Source organism: Entelurus aequoreus, linkage group LG10 (assembly GCF_033978785.1).
Source record: "Entelurus aequoreus isolate RoL-2023_Sb linkage group LG10, RoL_Eaeq_v1.1, whole genome shotgun sequence".
NCBI classification, from domain to species: domain Eukaryota; kingdom Metazoa; phylum Chordata; class Actinopteri; order Syngnathiformes; family Syngnathidae; genus Entelurus; species Entelurus aequoreus.
The window spans coordinates 54,443,651-54,467,065 of record NC_084740.1 but is presented as its reverse complement, the minus strand read 5'-3'; the positions used below and the strand labels follow the sequence as shown (position 1 = coordinate 54,467,065).

At 38.0% G+C, this 23,415-nt stretch overlaps 1 protein-coding gene across 2 annotated transcripts in view; it reads left to right on the top strand.

Annotated features, from left to right (window-relative positions):
* The window catches only part of b4galnt3b (beta-1,4-N-acetyl-galactosaminyl transferase 3b), a 99,860-nt gene that overhangs the window by 56,317 nt on the left and 20,128 nt on the right, over positions 1 to 23,415 (top strand). For both annotated transcript variants that reach the window (XM_062061216.1, XM_062061217.1), the window contains exons 10-16: positions 758 to 892; positions 1,026 to 1,135; positions 6,880 to 6,980; positions 10,438 to 10,502; positions 10,571 to 11,445; positions 17,298 to 17,440; positions 22,435 to 22,700. In XM_062061216.1, coding sequence (XP_061917200.1) covers positions 758 to 892; positions 1,026 to 1,135; positions 6,880 to 6,980; positions 10,438 to 10,502; positions 10,571 to 11,445; positions 17,298 to 17,440; positions 22,435 to 22,700 — 1,695 coding nt within the window. The remainder of the gene's footprint in view (positions 1 to 757; positions 893 to 1,025; positions 1,136 to 6,879; positions 6,981 to 10,437; positions 10,503 to 10,570; positions 11,446 to 17,297; positions 17,441 to 22,434; positions 22,701 to 23,415) is intronic.

The window sequence follows — 23,415 nt, the reverse complement described above, 5'->3', positions numbered from 1 at the left end:
TTTCTGTCTCTGTCTTTTATGGCAGCTAATAGGTCCGGATTCATCCATGGTTCCGAGCGGGCTTTGATCCTGACTGTTTCCACGGGAGCCATGTCATTTAGTATCTTTAGGAACGCCGTTTTGAAGCGATCCCAAGCAACATCGACCAGGTTGCTCGCGAGCACAGGGGACCAGTCCCACTCATCTAATTTTGAATTGAAATTATCACTGGAGTATTTTTTGAGGGATCTGGATTGGGCTGTTATGTGGCCATTGGCTTTGGGTTTAGCTATTTTGCGGGTGCAGAAGGTTAGATAGTGGTCGCTAAGACCACAGATCATGACCCCACTATTTTGTATTTTAGGCCGTTCTGAAGTGAGAATGAGATCTATGGTTGATTGGGTGGAATCACACACCCTTGTAGGTAGTGTTATTAGCTGGGAAAGACCGTGTAGATTACAAAACTTGCTGTAGGATCTGAAGACAGGCGCATCTCTGCGTTGAATATCTGTGTTCAGATTCCTGACTCAAATTAAGATAAGCAATGTTTGCCAAGTCTCACCAAAATATTTCCCTAGAAACATGAATAGAAAGCATGTTTCTGTACCATTCAGTCAGGTATAAAACAAAGCCCAGTACTTGTTTTTGGCCATACAGTACATCTAATACAAGAACTTCTCACAGTGACTCAGCATCCTTTTTTTTTTTTTTTTTTTTTTTGCCAAGATGCTCGGAAATGCTCGCTTATGTCTGAACACCCCGTGGCTTCGTCCCACAGACGAGTCGGCGTTGCTAATGAGCCATGTCGCGCACATACCGCAGACACCTGCGAGCCACCGGCGGCCCCCGCCCAGCCAGCACAGCGCCGCTGCAGACATGCTGAAGGAAGACCCGCGAGACGCCCTCCACCAAGGTGAGGGACTCTTCCTTTGTGTCATTGTTTCCTTTTGTCTAAACCACACTTTCAGGCCAACAGCGACGCAGGAGTTTCGTTTCCGCAGCTGAAGTCATCCTTCTTCACAGTTGTGTGCTCTTTATGTTGTCAGTGCCTTTGATGGAGGAGGAACTCCTGCAAGGCGTTCTGCCCGACTGCTTGTACAAGCCCAGCTACACCATCAAAGACTTTCCACTCACTCGCTACCAAGGCCTGCAGTTTGTATGTATTGCTCCTGCCGGTACATGTATAGTATTGTGCTACTAAATGAATCAAAAACGGTACTATACTCTGTCTGAAAAGTACCGGCTCCCCATATTTTTTATTTATTTATTTATTTATTTTTTTAACGGGCATTGCTGGTTTTACAAGCAGAGGAGCATGTTCGGCAGCGCACCTACACGGAGTACTTACAAGCAGACACAGTGTGTAGACAGGAAAGGGAGAATGGTTGCATTTTGGCCTAAAAACTATAGATAAAGTCCCAATGATTGTCACATACACACTAGGTGCGGTGAAATTTGTCCTCTGCATTTCACCCATCCCCTTGTTCACCCCCTAGGAGGTGAGGGGAGCAGTGAGCAGCAGCGCTGGCCAATAATATATCATTATTGTAATTCCCCATTAATTCCCATGGACGGTGTCCAACTTTGAATAATCAAAAAAATGGTCAATATTTCCAAACTTCCCGAGCTTAACTTTGGAACCGGTTCTCCCGGTTGTTTGATAAGAAAAGAACCGTTTGATAAGAAAAGAACCGATTCCATGGACTCGAATCCCTTTTTGAGAACCGGTTCCTGTTATCGAGGCCAATATAGTAAAGAAAAAGAGTCCGTTCTTTATACAAATCCCGTCCCACAAGAAATGCCCTGTGGGACATCACAGGAAATGACTTAGCTCAGTCTAATGACTGAGCTACGTCATTTCCTGTGATGTCACACAAGCAGCAAAAATAATGGACCGGAAAAAACGCCTCGAGGCATGGCTATTCACCTATAGTGATCACAGAGACAGGTTGTTTTTGTGTTACTGTATATATCCCACTTATATACTTTGGGTAACAACAGTCAATATTTGTATTTATTTTTTTAGTGGGCTAACAGTCAATATTTATTCATTTATTTTATTTTATTTTTTTCTTATAAAATAAAAGTGAGCTTTTGTTAAACCAAATATTGTGGTTTTTTTTTCATATACAACAACCTATCTGGATTCGATAAGAGAATCAATAAGGAATCGGTTCGATAAGAGGATTCGATAATGGGCTCAAACTCGATAATTTCTTATCAAACATCATCCCTAAGCTTAACTTCCCGTGGTAAATTTCCGGAAAATTTCACCGGAAACTTTCCACCTTTTTGCAACCCTAACTGGTACCAAAATGTATTTCCGTACTTTTATAAATAAAGGGGACCACAAAACATGGCATTATTGGCTTTATTTTAACAAAAAAATCTTAGTGTACATGAAACATATGTTTATTATTGTCATTTAGTCCTTAAATTAAATAGTGAACATACTAGACAACTTGTCTTTTAGTAGTTTTGGGGCGGTATAGCTCGGTTGGTAGAGTGGCCGTGCCAGCAACTTGAGGGTTCCAGGTTCCATCCCCGCTTCCGCCATCCTAGTCACTGCCGTTGTGTCCTTGGGCAAGACACTTTACCCACCTGCTCCCAGTGCCACCCACACTGCTTTAAATGTAGCTTAGATATTGGCTTTCACTATGTAAAAGTGCTTTGAGTCACTACAGAAAAGCGCTATATAAATATAATTCACTAGTAAGTAAACAAACAGAGACTCCTAATTAGTCTGCTGATGTGTGCAGTAACATATTGTGTCATTTAGTGATTTAACCCCCAATTCCAACCCTTGATGCTGAGTGCCAAACAGGGATCATGGCTCCCATTTTTTATAGTCTTTGGTATGACTCGGCTGGGGTTTTAACTCACGACTACTTCTAAATCACTAATCCTGGCCTCCATGGCGACAAATAAAGTGAGTAAGTTTCTTACAAGAAGAGGAATAGCTAAACATGCTTCACAACGCACCGTAGCAGGATACAATAGCTCGCCTCTTTTTTTAGATATATGCGTACTAGTTCTAGTTTTTATTTTTATTTATTTTTATATATATATATATATTTTTTATTTTATTTATTTATTTATTTATTTATTTAATTTAATTTTTTTTTTTTTTTAATACACTAGCACTTTGAGGTTGTTTGCTCAATGTAAAGTGCTTTTTACAAATAAAATCTATTATTATTATTATTATTATTAAAAGCTAGTGTTCCTGAATGTAAACAAATGCCAAGGGTGGATCTACACCTGACATCCACTGTAATGATACCAAGTACAACAGCGTATCTAGTCGATACTACTATGATTACATTGACATTTTTTATCGTCATAAAATATGTTTTAAAAATTCACATTATGTTTATAAAGTCAGGAAATACGTCCCTGGACACATGAGGACTTTGAATATGACCAATGTATGATCCTGTAACTACTCGGTATCGGAGCAATACCTAAATGTGTGGTATCATCCAAAACTAATGTAAAGTATCAAAGAAGAGAAGAATAAGTGATTATTACATTTTAACAGAAATGTAGATAGAACATGTTAAAACAGAAAATAAGCAGATATTAACAGTAAATTAACAATCCATTTGTACAGTTTGTCCCTCATAATGTGTACAAAATAATAGGTGTATAAATGACACAATATGTTACTGCATACGTCAGCAGACTAATTAGGAGTCTTTGTTTGTTTACTTACTACTAAAAGACAAGTTGTCTAGTATGTTCACTATTTTATTTAAGGACTAAATTGCAATAATAAACATATGTTTCATGTACACTAAGATTTTTTGTTAAAATAAAGCCAATAACGCCATATTTTGTGGTCTCCTTTATTTAGAAAAGAATCAAAATACATTTTGGTACCAGTACCAAAATATTGGTGTCAGGTTCAGACACAGATGACTATCTATTAAACAGACAAGAAGCAAGGAATTAAACAGAGACAGGATTCAATTTGGCTCATGAGGAGAAACGTCTGGGCTGCACTCTTGCACAGTCTTCCACCACGCTCTGACGAAATGGTTGCCCGCTTCCTCTCTTATTTGGACTTTCCCTGATTACTTGGCAACAGCTGTTTCTAAGGGGAGAGGGGGTCGTAAAACACTGTTGCACTCGGTCACAAAACAGTTCAAAGAAAAGATGCCTGGGGCTTGCGTCAGGTCCTGCTTCCTCTCCCCTTTGTAGATCTCGGGTCAAGACAAGATTCTTCCTGTGGATCACAATAGACCAGGGGTGTCCAAAGTGCGGCCCGGGGGCCATTTGCGGCCCGCAGCTATTTGTTTACCGGCCCGCCACACATTCTGGAAATGCTATTGCAAAAATAAACATTACAAAAAGTGGAATGGGGTGAAATCTAACTAGAAAAAGTTGCAATGTTGACACAAAAGCTGCCAGGCAGGCTGTTTTTTTTTCTTTTGTCTATCTTTATTTTTCTTTTTTTGCCATTGCTTAAAAAAAAAAAGCAATGTTATAATGAATTATTGACCTATTCAAGGCTCCAATTATTTCAAATATTTCACTTTAAAATGTTTTATGTGGAAAATATTGCATATATTGTGTGGTTGTCCTACAAAAACATCAACGTTTTCTTTGACAAAAGAGCATAAAACAAACAAAATAATAGTTCAAATGTAAAATTGACAGATATATCTGAAGTTGATCTCGTAACTTAAGTGTTGAAAGTAAAAAAAAACTAATACAAATGTATCACTTTTGTATCCTAAATATATTTAATGGGATTTTATTTATCTTTCACTGTGATTACTCAAAAATAACAATGAATTAAAGCTGCAAGCAGCATTGGTCGGGTCCGCATTTTGGCAGGTGCTAGTCCTAGGTGTCCCAATACTTTTGTCCAGTGGTAGTCCTGAGTGAGACCTACATAGAGGTTTTTGTTTAGTGTCTCTACGATATTCGTACTGGGAGTTAGATACTTTTGTGTAGTGTACCTACCTTCTCTGCGTTCTGTGCTCACGCTGGTGCTTTCTGCTTTTAAGCAGCCATCTTAAAACAACAGCAGCGGCGCAACTTTAGTGTTGCGGGTCTTTGAAGGCACGTAAAATCAAAATGGTAGCACTAAATGAAACGCCGTCGTCAACTTTTAATCAGAAGGGTTCAATCTCTCTCCTGTAGCAGTATGAAGCCGAAACAACAAACGCGCTCAGAGGATATAATGTTTGATGTTTGGTGACCGGTTTTAACAAAAATTTTGTTTTGAAGGAGGGATAGCAAACTTCCTGTTAATTTTTGCTGAAGGATGTCAATCTAAGAAATGTAGGTCTAGGTGAGACCTACATAGAGGTTTTTGTTTCATGTCTCTAAGACGTTCCTACCGGAAGTTACAAGCAGTTTTCTCTGAGTTTTCCTCTGAGGAGCAGTTTTTTCTCTGTTTTATTAAAAAATTGTGCTAGAGCGCAATTTTGAGTTTTGGGGTTCGGTTTTTTTTTTAGATCGCAATTTCCACCAGTCCCGATGTGTGTGAGAAGTTTGGTGAGTTTTGAAATATTTTAAGGGGGTCAAATTAGAGGTCAAAGAGGCAAAAATGAGTGTTTTTAGTCATTTCTTGTGTTGAAGGGGAAATTGCCAACTTCCTGTTGGTTTTTGCCCAAGGATGTGTCATTATGAGTTGTAGGTCTAAGTGAGACCTACATACAGGTTTTTGTTTCATGTCTCTACGACCTTCCTAGTGGGAGTTACAGGCAGTTTGTTTTTGTTTTTTCCTAGGGGGCGCTAGAGCGCAATTTTGATTTTTGGGGTTTGGTTTTTTGACTAAAGTGTGCTGGACCAGTTTTTGTATGTGCGTAAAAAATTTGGTGAGTTTTGAAGCATGTTAAGGGGGGCAAAGTAGTGCGCAAAGCTGCGGAATAATAATAATAATAATAAAGAATAATAATAATAATAATAAAACCTTACAAATTCAATAGGTTCCTTTGTACCTGTATAAAGGACTCCCTGTGGGAGTCCTTTATACAGGGTACAGGCGGACCCTAATTAATATCAATGTTGTCTTGCATTATTGATGTTTTTAAGGCTCTAATGACTTCACATCAAACATTGCTTTCTAAAGGTTTTGGGCAGTGGGGGAAATACTGCATATTTCACTTTTATTATAAAAAACAAAGTTGTCTTGACAGAAAAGGCATAAAACCTTCTTTTTTTTTTTTTAAATTTTATATCAATCTGAAGTTGATATACTTTAGAGATTTACTGTAAGCGTTAAATAAAAAAAATTAAAAAATAATTTGACTTGTTTTTAACATTTTAATGACTTAGACCCTTTATGGTCCCCGGGAGCCCTAAAGGTAAAAAAAACAAACCAAAATCCATATATTTTGTTATGATATGAAAACTATCAAAATGGCCCCCGCAGGCTTTAATTTTTCCGTGTGCGGCCCTCAGTGGAAAAAGTTTGGACACCCCTGCAATAGATCAAAGAAACCGACACCTTCATGTCGCTTCCCATCGTACGCAGTGGAGTTTCACAAGCCTTTTGCTTGGTAAGATCAAAGACAGCTTTTGTCTCCTCGCCGGGTTTTGTGATAACTTACATACAATTATTCTGACAATTGGTATCGGAAGAACCCTGACTTCTCCTGGATTCGAGTGCTGCATGCAGTCCCTACAACGAAGGGTATTTCAGTGCTTCCTCTACTTTCTAACTTTTCTACTCATGTGCACGTTGATCACTTGAACCGGTGCCTTCAACGTGCTATGCTTTGCATCAATCTGAATCCAAATGATTCAGTACAACCTCCATGACAAACTGTGTAGTTAAACAAAATAACAGTGATGGTATCAAACCAAGCATTATTATCTACATGCCGTGACTTTTTCACCAAATTGTGTAAGCCCACAGTAACACCGAATGGATCTTCTCCCCAGGTGCACATGTCCTACATATATCCTAAGGACTACACTCGCCTCACACACATGGAGGAAGAGAACAGCTGCTTCTACCCAGAGAACCCCAGCTACATGAAACTGTGAGTACATATTCAGATAGAGACAAATGAGTATGGTCAATACAAGTAATAAGTACACTACCGTTCAAAAGTTTGGGGTCACCCAAACAATTTTGTGGAATAGCCTTCATTTCTAAGAACAAGAATAGACTGTGGAGTTTCAGATGAAAGTTCTCTTTTTCTGGCCATTTTGAGCGTTTAATTGACCCCACAAATGTGATGCTCCAGAAACTCAATCTGCTCAAAGGAAGGTCAGTTTTGTAGCTTCTGTAACGAGCTAAACTGTTTTCAGATGTGTGAACATGATTGCACAAGGGTTTTCTAATCATCAATTAGCCTTCTGAGCCAATGAGCAAACACATTGTACCATTAGAACACTGGAGTGATAGTTGCTGGAAATGGGCCTCTATACACCTATGTAGATATTGCACCAAAAACCAGACATTTGCAGCTAGAATAGTCATTTACCACATTAGCAATGTATAGAGTGTATTTCTTTAAAGTTAAGACTAGTTTAAAGTTATCTTCATTGAAAAGTACAGTGCTTCTCCTTCAATAATAAGGACATTTCAATGTGACCCCAAACTTTTGAACGGTAGTGTACATCAAAGATTTGGAAACATTTTTACACATTTGGAGTTCATTCCAAATGTTTGGGTAGCTAGACTTGAAGTTGAAGCCATCATTATGTGTGAAGTCAGAAAGTCTTGTGAAACTTCTGCTAAGTGGACATCTAAAGGGGCTCTGCAATTATGTTTTTTGGGGTCATGGCAACACATAAAGGTAGCAATGATGATTCACCATAACACCAACAATGGAACCTACTTCTGCAAATAAAGGGTCTGGCTGCTCAGTACAACATTAGCAGCACACTGCAAAAACTAAGTAAGATGAAATATGTCAAATAAGGGTGATATTTGCTTCTTTTCTGTCTGATAAGATAATTCTTCTCACTAAGCAGATTTTATGTTAGAGTGTTTTACTTGTTTTAAGTGTTCTAAATGATCTCAGTAAGATATTACAGCTTGTTGCTGAGATTTCATGACCTATATTGAGTAAAACATGCTTGAAACTAGAATATCAACTGTTGCAAAGCTGTGTCATCAACACTCACAAGTAGAAAACTGCTTTTTTAAAGTAATCATTTCTTATTTCAAGCATGAAAAAACAACAACATGATTTTGACACAATTGTGTCTCATAATTAAAACAGCTGTTTTATTTCCAATGAAACAATAGAAAATACGTACTCATATAGTAGTACAGTTGGCACAGTACAGTAAACTGACAGTTAATATTTAAACATTTAACATGTGACATGTCTAACTATTTTGAACAGAAATAGTTCATGCACATTCAGATGAATTCTTCAAAATTACAATTAAAGAAATGTTGTCCGGGGGCCGGGCTGTATGTATGCGCACTAATTGACTGAAAGAGCACGCACTTGGCGCGATGATGTCATGTTATGGATGGAAAAATGCATTTTTAGACAATATGATTTGCCTGAGCGGCTAGGAGACCCCGAGAGTAACAAGCGGTTTGTCAGGCTTGTCCCTGACAGTTTGGTCAAGTTTTAATTTTTTCTCTGTGTTTGTTTTATTTCCTGTCAGCACTCTTATTTTGGTTCAGTTTCCTGTTTGTCTCTCTGAGTGCTGTCCCCTCAGCTGTGGCTGATTGGCACCGGGCCACACCTGGTGCCAATCAACCAGCTACTATTTAAACCTGCTTTGTCCTCCACTCGGTGCTGGATTATTGTCATTCCTACCTGTCGTGTAGATATCGTTACAGCTACTACCTGTCGTGCTACTACTTGTCCTTGTACCTGTCGTCGTAGCGGTAAGCTGTTCCTGTTAGCTATTTGTAGTTTGCTTTCTCCTAGCTCTTTTGTTTTGTGTTTTCTTGTTAGCCATTAGCTGTTTCCAGTTTTTCTGTTTGCTTGTTCCTGTTTTCAGTTTTGGCTATTCCTAGTTCCTGGTTTGTGTTTTTACCTTTATTTTATGAACATTAAATCATGTTTTCCTGGACAAAGCCTGCCATCTCTGCATCTTGGGGTTCGTCACCAACAACACACCTTGACACGGTTGCCTTGTTGACTTTCCATTAAGAACAATAAATTAGTTTTTAGTGTAAATTTGCTGGTTTCAAGAAATGTAATGCCGAGCGCATATCATTATTTCAATTATGTCTTTTTTTTTCTACCAAGAAAAGTGCACTTGTTGTTAGTGAGAATATACTTATTTTAAGGTATTTGTGGGTTCATTGAGGTTAGCTAATTTTACTTGTTTTGGAAAGTCTTGACAAGCCAAATGTTCTTCTTCTATTGGCAGATCATTTTGCTTAGTTCAAATAAAATAACCCTAATTTTTTGTATTTTTTTCTCTAGTTTTTGAACACTGACTTTTTGCAGTGTACCGTTAGTTGAGTATTATTTTTTTAAACAAATTGATTTTTCTAAGCAAATGCTCCTCAAAGAGTGGGGTTTACTTTATTTTAGTTTTATTGTATTTATTTATCTTAACAAATAAATTCAACTGTATATGTCCCTGTGGGGCAAACAAAGGCATGTAGAGCAGCAGATACTGTAAAGCAGCAAATGCCACATAGTTTCAACTTTTAGCTGCTTTAAACACCAACTATGAAAAAAAATATTGAATCAACTACACATGAACTAAAGCTAATGTTAAGATGCTTAAAGGCCAGCGAAATAAAAAAGCAATAGGAAAACAATACTAAAAGATAAAATAAGAAATAAGTAAAAGTACTATGTTCTCAATACTTATACGACAAATGCTACTTAATATGAATTAAATCACTTTGTATTATTTCCTACCTATATAGAAAACCCAAAAGCAGTGAAGTTGTCATGTTGTGTAAAAGGTAAATAAAAAGAGAATACAATGATTTGCAAATCCTTTTCAACTTATATTCAATTGAATAGACTGTAAAGACAAGATATTTCATGTTCGAAATAAGAAACTTTTTTTTTTTTTGCAAATAATCATGAACTTAGAATTTAATGGCAGCAACACATTGCAAAAAAGGCATTTTTACCAGTGTGTTACATGGCCTTTCCTTTTAACAACACTCAGTAAAGGTTTGGGAACTGAGGAGACGCATTTTTGAAGTGGAATTCTTTCCCATTCTTGCTTGATGTACAGCTTAAGTTGTTCAACAGTCTCCCTTCTCATATTTTAGCCTTCACACATTTTCAATGTCTGGACTACAGGCAGGCCAGTCTAGTACCCGCACTCTTTTACTATGAAGCCACGCTGTTGTAACACGTGGCTTGGCACTGTCTTGCTGAAATAAGCAGGGGCGTCCATGAAAACGTTGCCCCAAAACCTGTATGTACCTTTCAGCATTAATTGGTTTGGAATTGGATTGCATTATTGTGGTTTTGTATTGTTTTGTTGGATTGATTAATACAAATAAAAAAATGAAATTAAATTCAAATATTTGTCTATTTCCTCTTGCAGGTTTGGTTTCTCAAGGTACATGAGACTCGACACACCTGATGCATTTGAGAAGGACACAGCCGGCGGTACATTTTTTTAAACATTTTTATGCCAAGTCGGCGTTTCCATCCTAGTTTACACATCTTTGTTTCAGATTACAGCTTCCAAAGGAGGAAGTCGGTTCTGGAAGACGACGACGACGACGTTTTTGGCAATGACGCGTATCCAAGAGACAAAGCGGCTCGTCGGAGGGACACCAATCCGCTCTCGGACTACGGCGACGATTACGACGATTACGTCTCCAAACGAAGGCGCAAACTTTTCTCTTTGGGTAAGGCCAACGACGCCTTGGAGCGCTCAGCCAAAGTTGGCGTGGAGAGCACGACGGGCGGAGACGTTGCCCAGCCTCGCCACTTGGCCAGCTCCGAAGTGTACAGGCAAGAGAGACCACCACGAGTGAAAGCCAAGGGGCCGGGTAAAGAAGTAGTGCAACCAAAAGGAAAGCTAAAACCAGCTAAAAGAGTAAAGCCTCAACAAATCATTAAAAGACAGAAGCCGGAAACAGAGAAAAACTACAAAAGGGGGTCGGATAAAATGACTGAAAGCCACATTGGGACAGTTACAAAGACCAAAGAAGTGGTTGGTGAAAGTCTCACTCGCACTACAGTTAGCCAGCAGCTCTTCCAACAAGCAAACAACAAGTCCTCCTTATTGGCAGCCAAGCCGAGGGACACGGACCGCAGACGGAACTTCATGGACAAAGAGCTGGAGATGAACATGCATCTACTGCAGGACATAGAGGACAACATTCGCAGAGCTAAAGTCTTGGCTGCAGACCAGAAGTGGTCAGGTCTGGATGTCAAGGGAGGGCGAGTGGAAGCGGAACTTCACGAGCAGGACCGACGCAGGAGAGAGATGGAGGTGGACGATCTATGGGGACCAGGGGGAGACTTCGAAGGGTTCGACGACGAGGACGTCACGCCGGCGCCGGTGTTTGACGCCGAGGTCGACTGGAGCCAGACTTTCCAGGTCAATAGGGGTGGAAAGGGGTGGAAAGTATCCGGTAAATTTACGGAAAGTTTCCGTAAATTCACCACGGGAAGTTTGGAAAAATTGACCATTTTTTGATTACCGTACTTTTCGGATTATAAATCGCAGTTTTTTTCATAGTTTGGCCGGGGGTGCGATTTATACTCTGGAGCGACTTATGTGTGAAATTATTACCGTATTTTTTGGAGTATAAATCGCTCTGGAGTATAAATCGCACCGGCCGAAAATGCATAATAAAGAAGGGAAAAAACTAGAGATGTCCGATAATATCGGCCTACCGATATTATCGGCCGATAAATGCTTTAAGATGTAATATCGGAAATTATCGGTATTGTGTTTTTTTTTATTATCGGTATCGTTTTTTTTTTTTATTAAATCAACATAAAAAACACAAGATACACTTACAATTAGTGCACCAACCCAAAAAACCTCCCTCCCCCATTCACACAAAAGGGTTGTTTCTTTCTGTTATTAATATTCTGCTTCCTACATTATATATCAATATATATCAATACAGTCTGCAAGGGATACAGTCCGTAAGCACACATGATTGTGCGTGCTGCTGCTCCACTAATAGTACTAACCTTTAACAGTTAATTTTACTCATTTTCATTAATTACTAGTTTCTATGTACTGTATTTTTCGGACTAAAAGTCACAGTTTTTTTCATAGTTTGGCCGGTGGTGCGACTTATACTCAGGAACGACTTATGTGTGAAATTATTAACACATTAGCGTAAAATATCAAATAATATTATTTAGCTCATTCACGTAAGAGACTAGACGTATAAGATTTCATGGGATTTAGCGATTAGGAGTGACAGATTGTTTGGTAAATGTATAGCATGTTCTATATGTTATAGTTATTTGAATGACTCTTACCATAGTATGTTACGTTACAGTGTTTCCCACACATTCATTTATTTGTGGCGGCCCGCCACGAAAGAATTACGTCCGCCACAAATATATATATATATATATATATATATATATATATATATTTATTTATTTATTTTGTCCTTTCCAGCTTCTCAGGCAAATCATATAGTTGATGTAGATGCCCATATAGGCTGTTCAGATTTACTTTACAAAAGAGAAGTGTAGGATACTTCTCCTGTTGCCTTATTTGTATTTGACCACTACTGTTTTCTGTTTATTTGTTACTGACTGTGGCAGGACACCTTTGCCTCTGTTTCACTTTATGTTGCTGGTAAATAATATGGTTGTAGTAGTAGGCTAAAGTTAAATTATTTAGTATGCACTAATTAAAGGGGCAGAGCTTTAAGAGACATTTTAGCTTTTATATTTTATAAGATATATTTTTTGTAAGAACCACAATTAATAAATATATTTCAGTGAATAACTTATTGTTCAAATCTGTATATAAATATGTACATAAAGTGTTGTAATTATATTGTTAAATGGATGGATGGATGGATGGATGGATGGACGTTTGAAACAAAACTGTTATTATTAATTAGTAAGTATACATTTTTTGAGCCTTTTTAGAGAAAATCATATCATTGTAGTAAATTATGCAAATTACTCGATGATGTCATGGTAACCACGCCCATAGCCACGCCCATGGCCACGCCCCGACCGCCACAGGTATCTTGGCAGTTTATGGGAAACACTGCGTTAACATACCAGGCACGTTCTCAGTTGGTTATTTATGCCTCATATAACGTACACTTATTCAGCCTGTTGTTCACTATTCTTTATTTCTTTTAAATTGCCTTTCAAATGTCTATTCTTGGTGTTGGCTTTTATCAAATACATTTCCCCCAAAAAATGCGACTTATACTCCAGAGCGACTTATATATGTTTTTTTCCTTCTTTATTGTGCATTTTTGGCCGGTGCGACTTATACTCCGGAGCGACTTATACTCTGAAAAATACGGTAACTGTTTTTATATTGTTTTACTTTCTTTTTTTATTCAAGAAAATGTTTTTAATTTACCTTTTTTTTTTTTTTTTTTTTTTAAAAGGACCTTATCTTCACCATACCTGGTTGTCCAAATTAGGCATAATAACGTGTTAATTCCACGACTGTATATATCGGTATCGGTTTATATCGGTATCGGTTGATATCTGTATCGGTAATTAAGAGTTGGACAATATCAGATATCGGCAAAAAAGCCATTATCGGACATCCCTAAAAAAAACATATATAAGTCGCACTGGAGTATAAGTCGCATTTTTTGGGGGAAATGTATTTGATAAAAGCCAACACCAAGAATAGACATTTGAAAGGCAATTTAAAATAAAGAATAGTGAACAACAGGCTGAATAAGTATACGTTATATGAGGCATAAATAACCAACTGAGAACGTGCCTGGTATGTTAACCTAACATATTATGGTAAGAGTCATTCAAATAACTATAACATATAGAACATGCTATACGTTTACCAAACAATCTGTCACTCCTAATCGCTAAATCCCATGAAATCTTATACGTCTAGTCTCTTACGTGAATGAGATCAATAATATTATAATGTGTTAATCATTTCACACATAAGTCGCTCCTGAGTATAAGTCGCAACGACCAAACTATGAAAAAAACTGCCACTTATAGTCCAAAAAATATGGTAGTTGCCAAGGAGGTGAATATAAAAGACCTTTGCGGGAGGACCTTCTTGGTGTTACCGCTTCATGCAACACAATCGCCTCTCTGTCAGTGCGACTTATACTCTAGTGCGACTTATATATGTTTTTTTCCTTCTTTATTATGCATTTTCAGCCGGTGCGACTTATACTCCGGAGCGATTTATAATCCGAAAAATACGGTATTCAAAGTTAGACACTGTCCATGGGAATGAATGGGGAATTACAATAATGATATATTATTGAGCACTTGTCTATATGCTGCTGCATCTTTGTGGCATTATTGACGTAGCTCTTTGCACAGTATTTGCAAATGTACACCGCCTTTCCGCCTACATTGCTCGGGGTGAAATGTCTCCACACATCAGATGGTGTACGTGGCATTATTCTCTTTGTATTTATTTATTCTTGTCAAACACTAATGCAATGCCAAATAGTCAGCTAAACAATTGGAGTAGTCTTTAAAAATAATTGACTGATGGACAAATTAATATAAATAGGCTAGATCAGGGGTCGGCAACCCAAAATGTTGAAAGAGCCATATGGGTGAGGGCGGACCTACGTCACTTCTGCCTACCAATCCCCTAGCAACCGGGAATTTGTTGAAAACAAACCAGCTCACAGCGAACACAGCATTGACAGAAAAAGCATTTAACGAGCGTTGTGGCTTGGAAGTCGGCGTTAAATCCTTCATTTACGCATTTTTACTTATTCGCATATCGTGTGAAAAAACGAAAATGTGTTATTTGCGTCAGACTCGTCTCAGTGAACTTTAAAGCTTCTCAGGCTTAGCTTAGCTTGCTAGTTAGCTTAGCCTGCGCGCTACTAAGAAAGAGACGCGGAAGTTATCAACAACAAGATCAAGTGTTAGTGTATAAAATATTGAGAGATTTGAGGGCTACATGTATTGAATGGCAACATGAAAATTATAGGGTTTATTGGTTTTTAAAAACCCAACTGTTAAGTGCAAATTTAAACGAAACCGGTTTTCGAAAATAGCTAGCTAGGCTATAGACTATATAGTATATTACTTACTTAACTTAATCCTCTTCTTCCCGGATGGGAAATAAGGCTTCGACGACTCGACGCCATTCATCTCCCTGCTGTGCTCGTCTCTGTGCCTCGCCCCATGTAAGCTTCATCTCTTTCAGCTCCCCTTCAACTGTTCTTCGCCAGGTGTTCTTTGGCCGCCCTGGCTTACGTTTTCCCGGTGGTGTCCATCTTAACGCTGCCTTTGGTATCCTCTCGTTGTCCGGTTTTCGAAAATAGCTAGCTAGGCTATAGACTATATAGTATATCAATCAATCAATCAATGTTTATTTATATAGCCCTAAATCACAAGTGTCTCAAAGGGCTGTACAAGCCACAACGTACCGCATGTTATTTTTGTACAACAACAACTTCAGCTGTCGAACGTTATAAGGTACAAATTCAACAAGTACAACATTAGCACGGACGTATAGCCAAGTTGTGGTTAAGAAGGTGGATTTTTGTTCCTTATATTTACCAGAAACGAAGTGATCCGAACACACGACCCGGGACTTTGGGGGACTCCAGTGAGAACCGTCCTCGTTTTCCCAGTGTAAAGCTGCGAGCCATTTGTCTCGTCTCTGTGGGCTTTTATCACGCTTTGGCAGAACAAAATACAACCTTTGTTTTCCCTGTTTCCAGTTGTGGTTAGCACAACCAAAAACAACACAGTTTTTCGGCATTTTGGAGGCAGAATGACGGGTTTAACCAGCGTAGGTCGACAGGTTAAAGAGTAATGGCAACGGTTTGTTTTCAACGCCATTCTGGTTGCTATGGCTCGAAGAACCCGTATGTAGCTCAGTTTCCCGGATGTCGGCCCTCACCCATTGGACCAAAAATACAAAAACAAATCTGTCTGGAGCCGCAACAAATTAGAAGCCATATTACAAACAGATAGTGTGTCATGAGATATACATTTAATTGAGATGACTTAAAGGAAACTAAATGAGCTCAAATATAGCTACAAATGAGGCATAATGATGCAATATGTACATATAGCTAGCCTAAATAGCATGTTAGCATCGATTAGCTTGCAGTCATTCAGTGACCAAATATGTTTGATTAGCACTCCACACAAGTCAATAACATCAACAAAACTCACCTTTGTGTATTCACCCACAACGTTAAAAGTTTGGTGGACAAAATGAGGCAGAAAAATAAGTGGCATAAAACACGTCCTAGAAAGTCAGAGAAAGTTATACATGTAAACAAACTAAAGGTGAGTTCAAGGACCGCCAAAATTAGTAGGACAAAACGGCGCTCGCCAAATACTGGAATCAGTGAAGCATGTTTAATACAAACAGTGTGCTTTATAACAATTAGGGAGGTTTGTGTAATGATTGTCCTCCTACAGAAACCATATTAAAACAAAAAAAAACAATTTTTTCCCCCTCATCTTTTTCCATTTTTCATACATTTTTGAAAAAGCTTCAGAGAGCCACTAGGGCGGCGCTAAAGAGACGCATGCGGCTCTAGAGCCGCGGGTTGCCGACCCCTGGACTAGATGAATAAATGAACAGTCAATCAGCATGCTGAATCAAACTATTAGCTACATTCTTGTATGACAACAGAATGGCTAGCAGAACAGAAGGCAGAGGAAACTACACCTTTTGATTTAGTATTTGCTAGTTGAACTTTACACATCACAAAAAAGGTCAATTCGGATCGCTAACGTTGTTAGCATAAATTAATGGGATTTGACATAGAGAAAATTAGCATCACGGCTAACGGAGAAATATTTTTAGTTCATTATGAGACTGTGGTGGTACATAAACCTAGCTAGCTAGAGATATCGGCCCCAAAATAATTGAACAAGTACAGGAACAGCTAGCTAGCTTGAGTGGAAGTCTGCTGGAGTAGTCTACAGTCATACAGTAACAAGCAATTACACTTAAATACCATAGATCAAATATATTTACCCCAGTAATATCATCAACACTTACCTGACTGGATGAAGTCCTTGGGCTCAAATACTAGTGTGGCCTCAATAGTGTGTAGCATGCTGGGAATTACCTGGGCATGTGATGGAGGAATGCACTGTGCAGGGTTGAAATTCTACTGAATTTGCATTAAATCAGGTTGTTTTAGCTAATAATCATGCTGCAAGATCTAGCATGTTGCATTCAATGTTTATTCCCGTTAATTCCCATGGAAAGTTTCCAACTTTGAATATTCCCGTAATTTTGCAACCCCACAGGTCAACCACTTGGACCTGCAGGCCATGCGCTCCGACTGGATCGATCTGCACTGCAACATCTCGGGAAACCTGCTGCTCCACTCCAGCGACGCTCTGCCCGTAGTCCAGGCTTTTATGGAGCAGCTCAACGATAAGCATGAGAAGTAAGCATCTTTCTGCCTTCATGGCTCCACTCCTGAGCCGCTGCACGCTGAGGGAAGACTATTTGGAAAAATAAACACACCTCATGGTGGCGCTGTTATTCACATTTGACCCCATAAGAAATTTCTCATGCATCTTAATGCACATTAAAAGCACTCACTGTAACTTTAGGGTGTTTGGGTGAATAACAACAGAATTTGGTACTCGCCTTGAGAGGACTGACAAACACATCTCTTTAGAATTTCAGCAGATTTGTAAAAAAACAAAAAAACATGGCCATGATTAAGCAAAATGTCTTTGCAGGTGAATGGGCCATTTTTTATTTAAATGTAAATGTTAAAACTAATTAGCAACTAATTGGACATAAGTTTAATTATGGCCTTAAATATAACGATACGCTATTCAGTAATTCAAATAATACATTATTTATTATTATTTTATTATGATAAATTAAACAGCTTTAACAATTTTAAAACTAATTAGCAACTAATTGGACATAAGTTTAACTATGGCCTTTAATATAATAATACATAATTTAGTCAAATTAATTTAAATACTACGTTATTTATTATTTTTTTTATGATAAATTAAACAATTTTAACAATTTTTAAACTAATTGGACATAGGTTTAATTATGGCCTTGAATATAATAATACATTATTTAGTTAAATTATTCAAATAATAACTGATTTATTATTATTTTATTATGATAAATTAAACAGCTTTAACAATTTTAAAACTAATTAGCAACTAATTGGATATAAGTTTAACTATGGCCTTTAATATAATAATACATAATTTAGTAAAATTAATTCAAATACTACATTATTTATTATTTTATTATGATGAATTAAACTAGTTTAACAATTTTAAAACTAATTGGACATAAGTTTAATTATGGCCTTAAATATAATGATACTTTATTTAGTTAAAACAATTTAAATAATACATTATTTATTATTATTTGATTATGATCAATTAAACAATTTTACCAATTTTAAAACTAATTAGCAACTAATTGGACATAAGTTTAATTATGGCCTTAAATATAATGATACATTAATTAGTTACAATAACTCAAATAATACATTATTTATTATTATTTTATTATGATCAATTAAACCATTTTAACATTTTAAAACTAATTAGCAACTAATTGGACATAAGTTTAATTATGACATTTAAATATAATTATACATTATTTAGTTAAATTAATTCAAACAACTGATTTATTACTATTTTATTATGATTAATTAAACAATTTTAACAATTTTAAAACTAATTAGCAACTAATTGGACATAAGTTCAATTATGACCTTAAATATAATAATACATTATTTAGTTAAATTAATTCAAATAACTGATTTATTATTATTTTATTATGATAAATTAAACAATTTTAAAACTAAATGGACATAAGTTTAATTATGGCCTTAAATATAATGATAAATTATTTAGTTAAAATAATTCAAATAATACATTATTTATTATTATTTTATTATGATCAATTAAACAATTTTAACATTTTAAAACTAATTAGCAACTAATTGGACATAAGTTTAATTATGACCTTAAATATAATAATACATTATTTAGTTAAATTAATTCAAATAATAACTGATTTATTATTATTTTATTATGATAAATTAAACAATTTTAAAATTAAATGGACATAAGTTTAATTATGGCCTTAAATATAATGATACATTATTTAGTTAAAATGATTCAAATAATACATTATTATTTTTATTATGATCAATTAAATAATTGTAACATTTTAAAACTAATTAGCAACTAATTGGACATAAGTTTAATTATGACCTTAAATATAATAATACATTATTTAGTTAAATTAATTCAAATAATAACTGATTTATTATAATAAATGTAACAATTTTTGACCATTTTAAAACTAATAAGCAACTAATTGGTCATGAGTCAACAACTATAACATTTTGAAAAATCATGAAAAATGAAATCTGACCTGAGTAACCAGAAAGGTTTGCATCTCCGAGAGGTAGGGGTGGGGCCAAGCCATTTTAGGGATTTAAAAGCTCATTTTAAAACGAATCCTAAACTATTCTGGCAGCCAGTGGAGAGAAGCTAAGATGGGGGAAATGTGCCCTGTACTGTAACGTGGAACACATTTCATCTTCAACAATTCAGATCAGAAGTCCAGCAAAATGTTTCAGGAAAAACACGCTTCGTTTGACTGACCTCAGCGGGCCTTGCAAGAACCCAGTGTAGTCAACATGAAAGGGTGAATATACACCACAGGATACATGTACGTTAAATACAATTATTCATTTGTAACATGCTCGCAAGGTTGGGTTTGTCGTGACTTCAAGATGCAGAGACGGCAGGCGAGGTGCAAGTGAAATAGTTTAATCCGAGAAAAATACCAAAAGGTAGCAAACGGCGGGCTAGTGCAGAGCATTTTGCGGCAGCAAAGTAATGCAGCAGTGCAAACAGTGACACCATTCAATAATTCAGCGCTGGCTAGCAGCAACAGGTGAGTCATCCTAAATCGACTTGCTTAACCAACAGAAAAACAGGTGTGCTTGCAGGAAAGTGAAAGTGCAGCAAAATAAGGAGTTCAACAGGAAATACTAACAAAACATAAGTGCCAGGACAGGAAACTGGATGTCAGGTTCAAACACCGATGACATCTATTAAACAGACAAGAAGCAAGGAATTAAACAGAGACAGGATTCAATTTAGCTCAATGAGGAGAGACGCCTGGGCTGTACTCTTTGCACAGCCTTCCACCACGCTCTGACGAAAGGATTGCAGGCCTCCTCTTTTATTTGGACTTTCCCTGATTACATGGCAACAGCTGTTTTTAAGGGGAGAGGGGGTGGTAAACCGCCGTTGCCCTCGGTCACAAATCGGTTCAAAGATTAGATGCCTGAAGCTTGCGTCAGGTCCTGCTTCCTCTCCGCTTTGTAGATCTCGGCTCAAGACGAGATCTTCCTGTGGATCACAATAGATCAAAGAAACCGACACTTTCATGTCGCTTCCCATCGTACACAGTGGAGTTTTACAAGCCTTTTGCTTGGTAAGATCAAAGACAGCTTTTGTCCTCTCGCCGGGAACTCATGGGAACAGAAAGTTTTGTGATAACTTACATAAAATTATTCTGACACTGGAACACAGGAATAACAAAGAACAAACTCCAACTGTTGTTAACTTTATTACACACACTTAAAGGCCTACTGAAAGCCACTACTACCGACCACGCAGTTTGATATTTTATATATCAATGATGAAATCTTAACATTGCAACACATGCCAATACGGCCGGGTTAACTTATAAAGTGCAATTTTAAATTTCCCGGGGAACTTCCGGTTCAAAACGCCTTTGGAGGATGACGTATGCGGGTGACGTCGCGAGGTCCACGGAAGTGTTTGGACCCTATTGGACACTCTGTTTTCTTCGACAAAATTCCACAGTATTCTGGACATCTGTGTTGGTGAATCTTTTGCAATTTGTTTAATGAACAGTGGAGGCTGCAAAGAAGAACGTTGTAGGTGGGATCGGTGTATTAGCGGCTGGCTGCAGCAACACAACCAGGAGGACTTTGTTGGATAGCAGAGCTAGCGCCGGCGACCTCACCTTGACATCTTACGTCTCCGGGCCGCCGACCGCATCGTCGATCGCTGGAACGCAGGTGAGCACGGGTGTTGATGAGCAGATGAGGGCTGGCTGGCGTAGGTGGAGCGCTAATGTTTTTATCATAGCTCTGACGAGGTCCCGTTGCTAAGTTAGCGTCGTTAGCAACAGCATTGCCAGGCTTCGCCAGGCGGCACAGCATTAACCGTGTATTTACATGTCCAGTGTTTGGTTCGGTGTCTCCTGATAATAGTATTGTTGATCTTCTGTCTATCCTTCCAGTCAGGGATTTATTTATTTTGTTTCTATCTGCATTTGAGACAGATGCTATCACGTTAGCTCATACTAAAGAGCTTCGTCGATGTATTGTCGTGGAGATGAAAGTCACTGTGAATGTCCATTTCGCCTTCTCGACTCTCATTTTCAAGAGGATATAGTATCCGAGGTGGTTTAAAATACAAATCCGTGATCCACAATAGAAAAAGGAGAGAGTGTGGATTCCAATGAGGCCTTGTACCTAAGTTACGGTCAGAGCGAAAAAAGATATCTCTTGAACTGCATTCTAGTCCGTCACTCTAACGTTCCTCATCCAATTCACCAACTCGAGTATTTCATATATATTTCATATATATATATATATATATATATATATATATATATATATATATATATATATATATATATATATATATATATATATATATATATATATATATATACCTGTATGTATGTATATATATATATATATATATATATATATATATATATGAAATACTTGACTTTCAGTGAATTCTAGCTATATATATTTTTATTTTATTTTATTTACATAGAAAAAAAAATAAATACTTGAATTTCAGTGTTCCAGTGGCGATCCATTAGATGGCAGTATTGTCCTGTTTAACTTCTCCGTTCATGATGAGTATATCATTTCGGCCGCCATGAATTTCCTCGTTCTTCTGCTTCGTCTCCTTGTTGTGTGCGCAGTTGTGCACTCTATAAAAGCCCTAGATGTTATGACGTCTTTGGGCAGGCAAGCTGTTTATTTTGTGGGAAAGCGGACGTGAGAACAGGCTGTCCCCACTCAGTCTCAGGTCCGCATTGAGCTGGAGGGGGCGTGGCCTCCAGCTCCGGCTGAATACCGGGAGTTTGTCGGGAGAAAATCTCTGCCGGGAGGTTGTCGGGAGAGGCGCTGAATATCGGGATTCTCCCGCTAAAAACGGGAGGGTTGGCAAGTATGCTTAATGCAAACTCCACACAGTACACAACTGAAGTACTGAGCATGTATGTATGTGTATATGTAGATTCAATGTTAAAAGTAACAATAAGGGTCTCCTTTTGTTTTTATACGTGCAAAAACTCCCTCTGTCTTGTCTGGCTATGCAGAGTCTTCACACTGGTGCGTGTGGTCAATGTGGAGAAGCGCGTGGACGGCGTCCAGGGCAGCCGCTACCTGCTGGAGCTGGAGCTGAAAGACGACAAGGGTCGGCTGCTTCGCCTGTCGCACTACGTCTACGCCCTCAATCGCCCCCGCACTCGACCGCGCGCCAAGGACTTCAGCTTCCGCCGACGGCCCGCGCCTGAAATTCTGCTCTGCAACCCGGTCAGCTTCAGCTGGAACCCCCTGGCCACGGTCCATTTCATAGTGCCAGGTATTGTTCCGTACTACGGTTGCATGCACTGCACATGTGATAGAGGAATGCACAGTGCAGGGTTAAAATTCGACTCAATTTGCATTAATATGCATTGGGGAGGAGATCTTGCCCCAAGTGGAGGAGTTCAAGTACCTGGGAGTCTTGTTCACGAGTGGGGGAAGAGTGGATGGTGAGATCGACAAGCGGGTCGGTGCGGCGTCTTCAGTAATGCAGACGCTGGTTGGGAACGTCTCTGCCCTGCTGACCTGTTTCCGCTTGGGATGGTCTCCTGCTGGCCCCACTATGGACTGGACTCTCACACTATTATGTTAGATCCACTATGGACTGGACTCTCACACTATTATGTTAGATCCACTATGGACTGGACTCTCACAATATTATGTTAGATCCACAATGGACTGGACTCTCACACTATTATGTTAGATCCACTATGGACTGGACTCTCTCACTATAATGTTAGATCCACTATGGACTGGACTCTCACACTATTATGTTAGATCCACTATGGACTGGACTCTCACTATTATGTTAGATCCACTATGGACTGGACTCTCACTATTATGTTAGATCCACTATGGACTGGACTCTCACACTATTATGTTAGATCCACTATGGACTGTACTCTCACACTATTATGTTAGATCCACTATGGACTGGACTCTCACTATTATGTTAGATCCACTATGGACTGGACTCTCACTATTATGTTAGA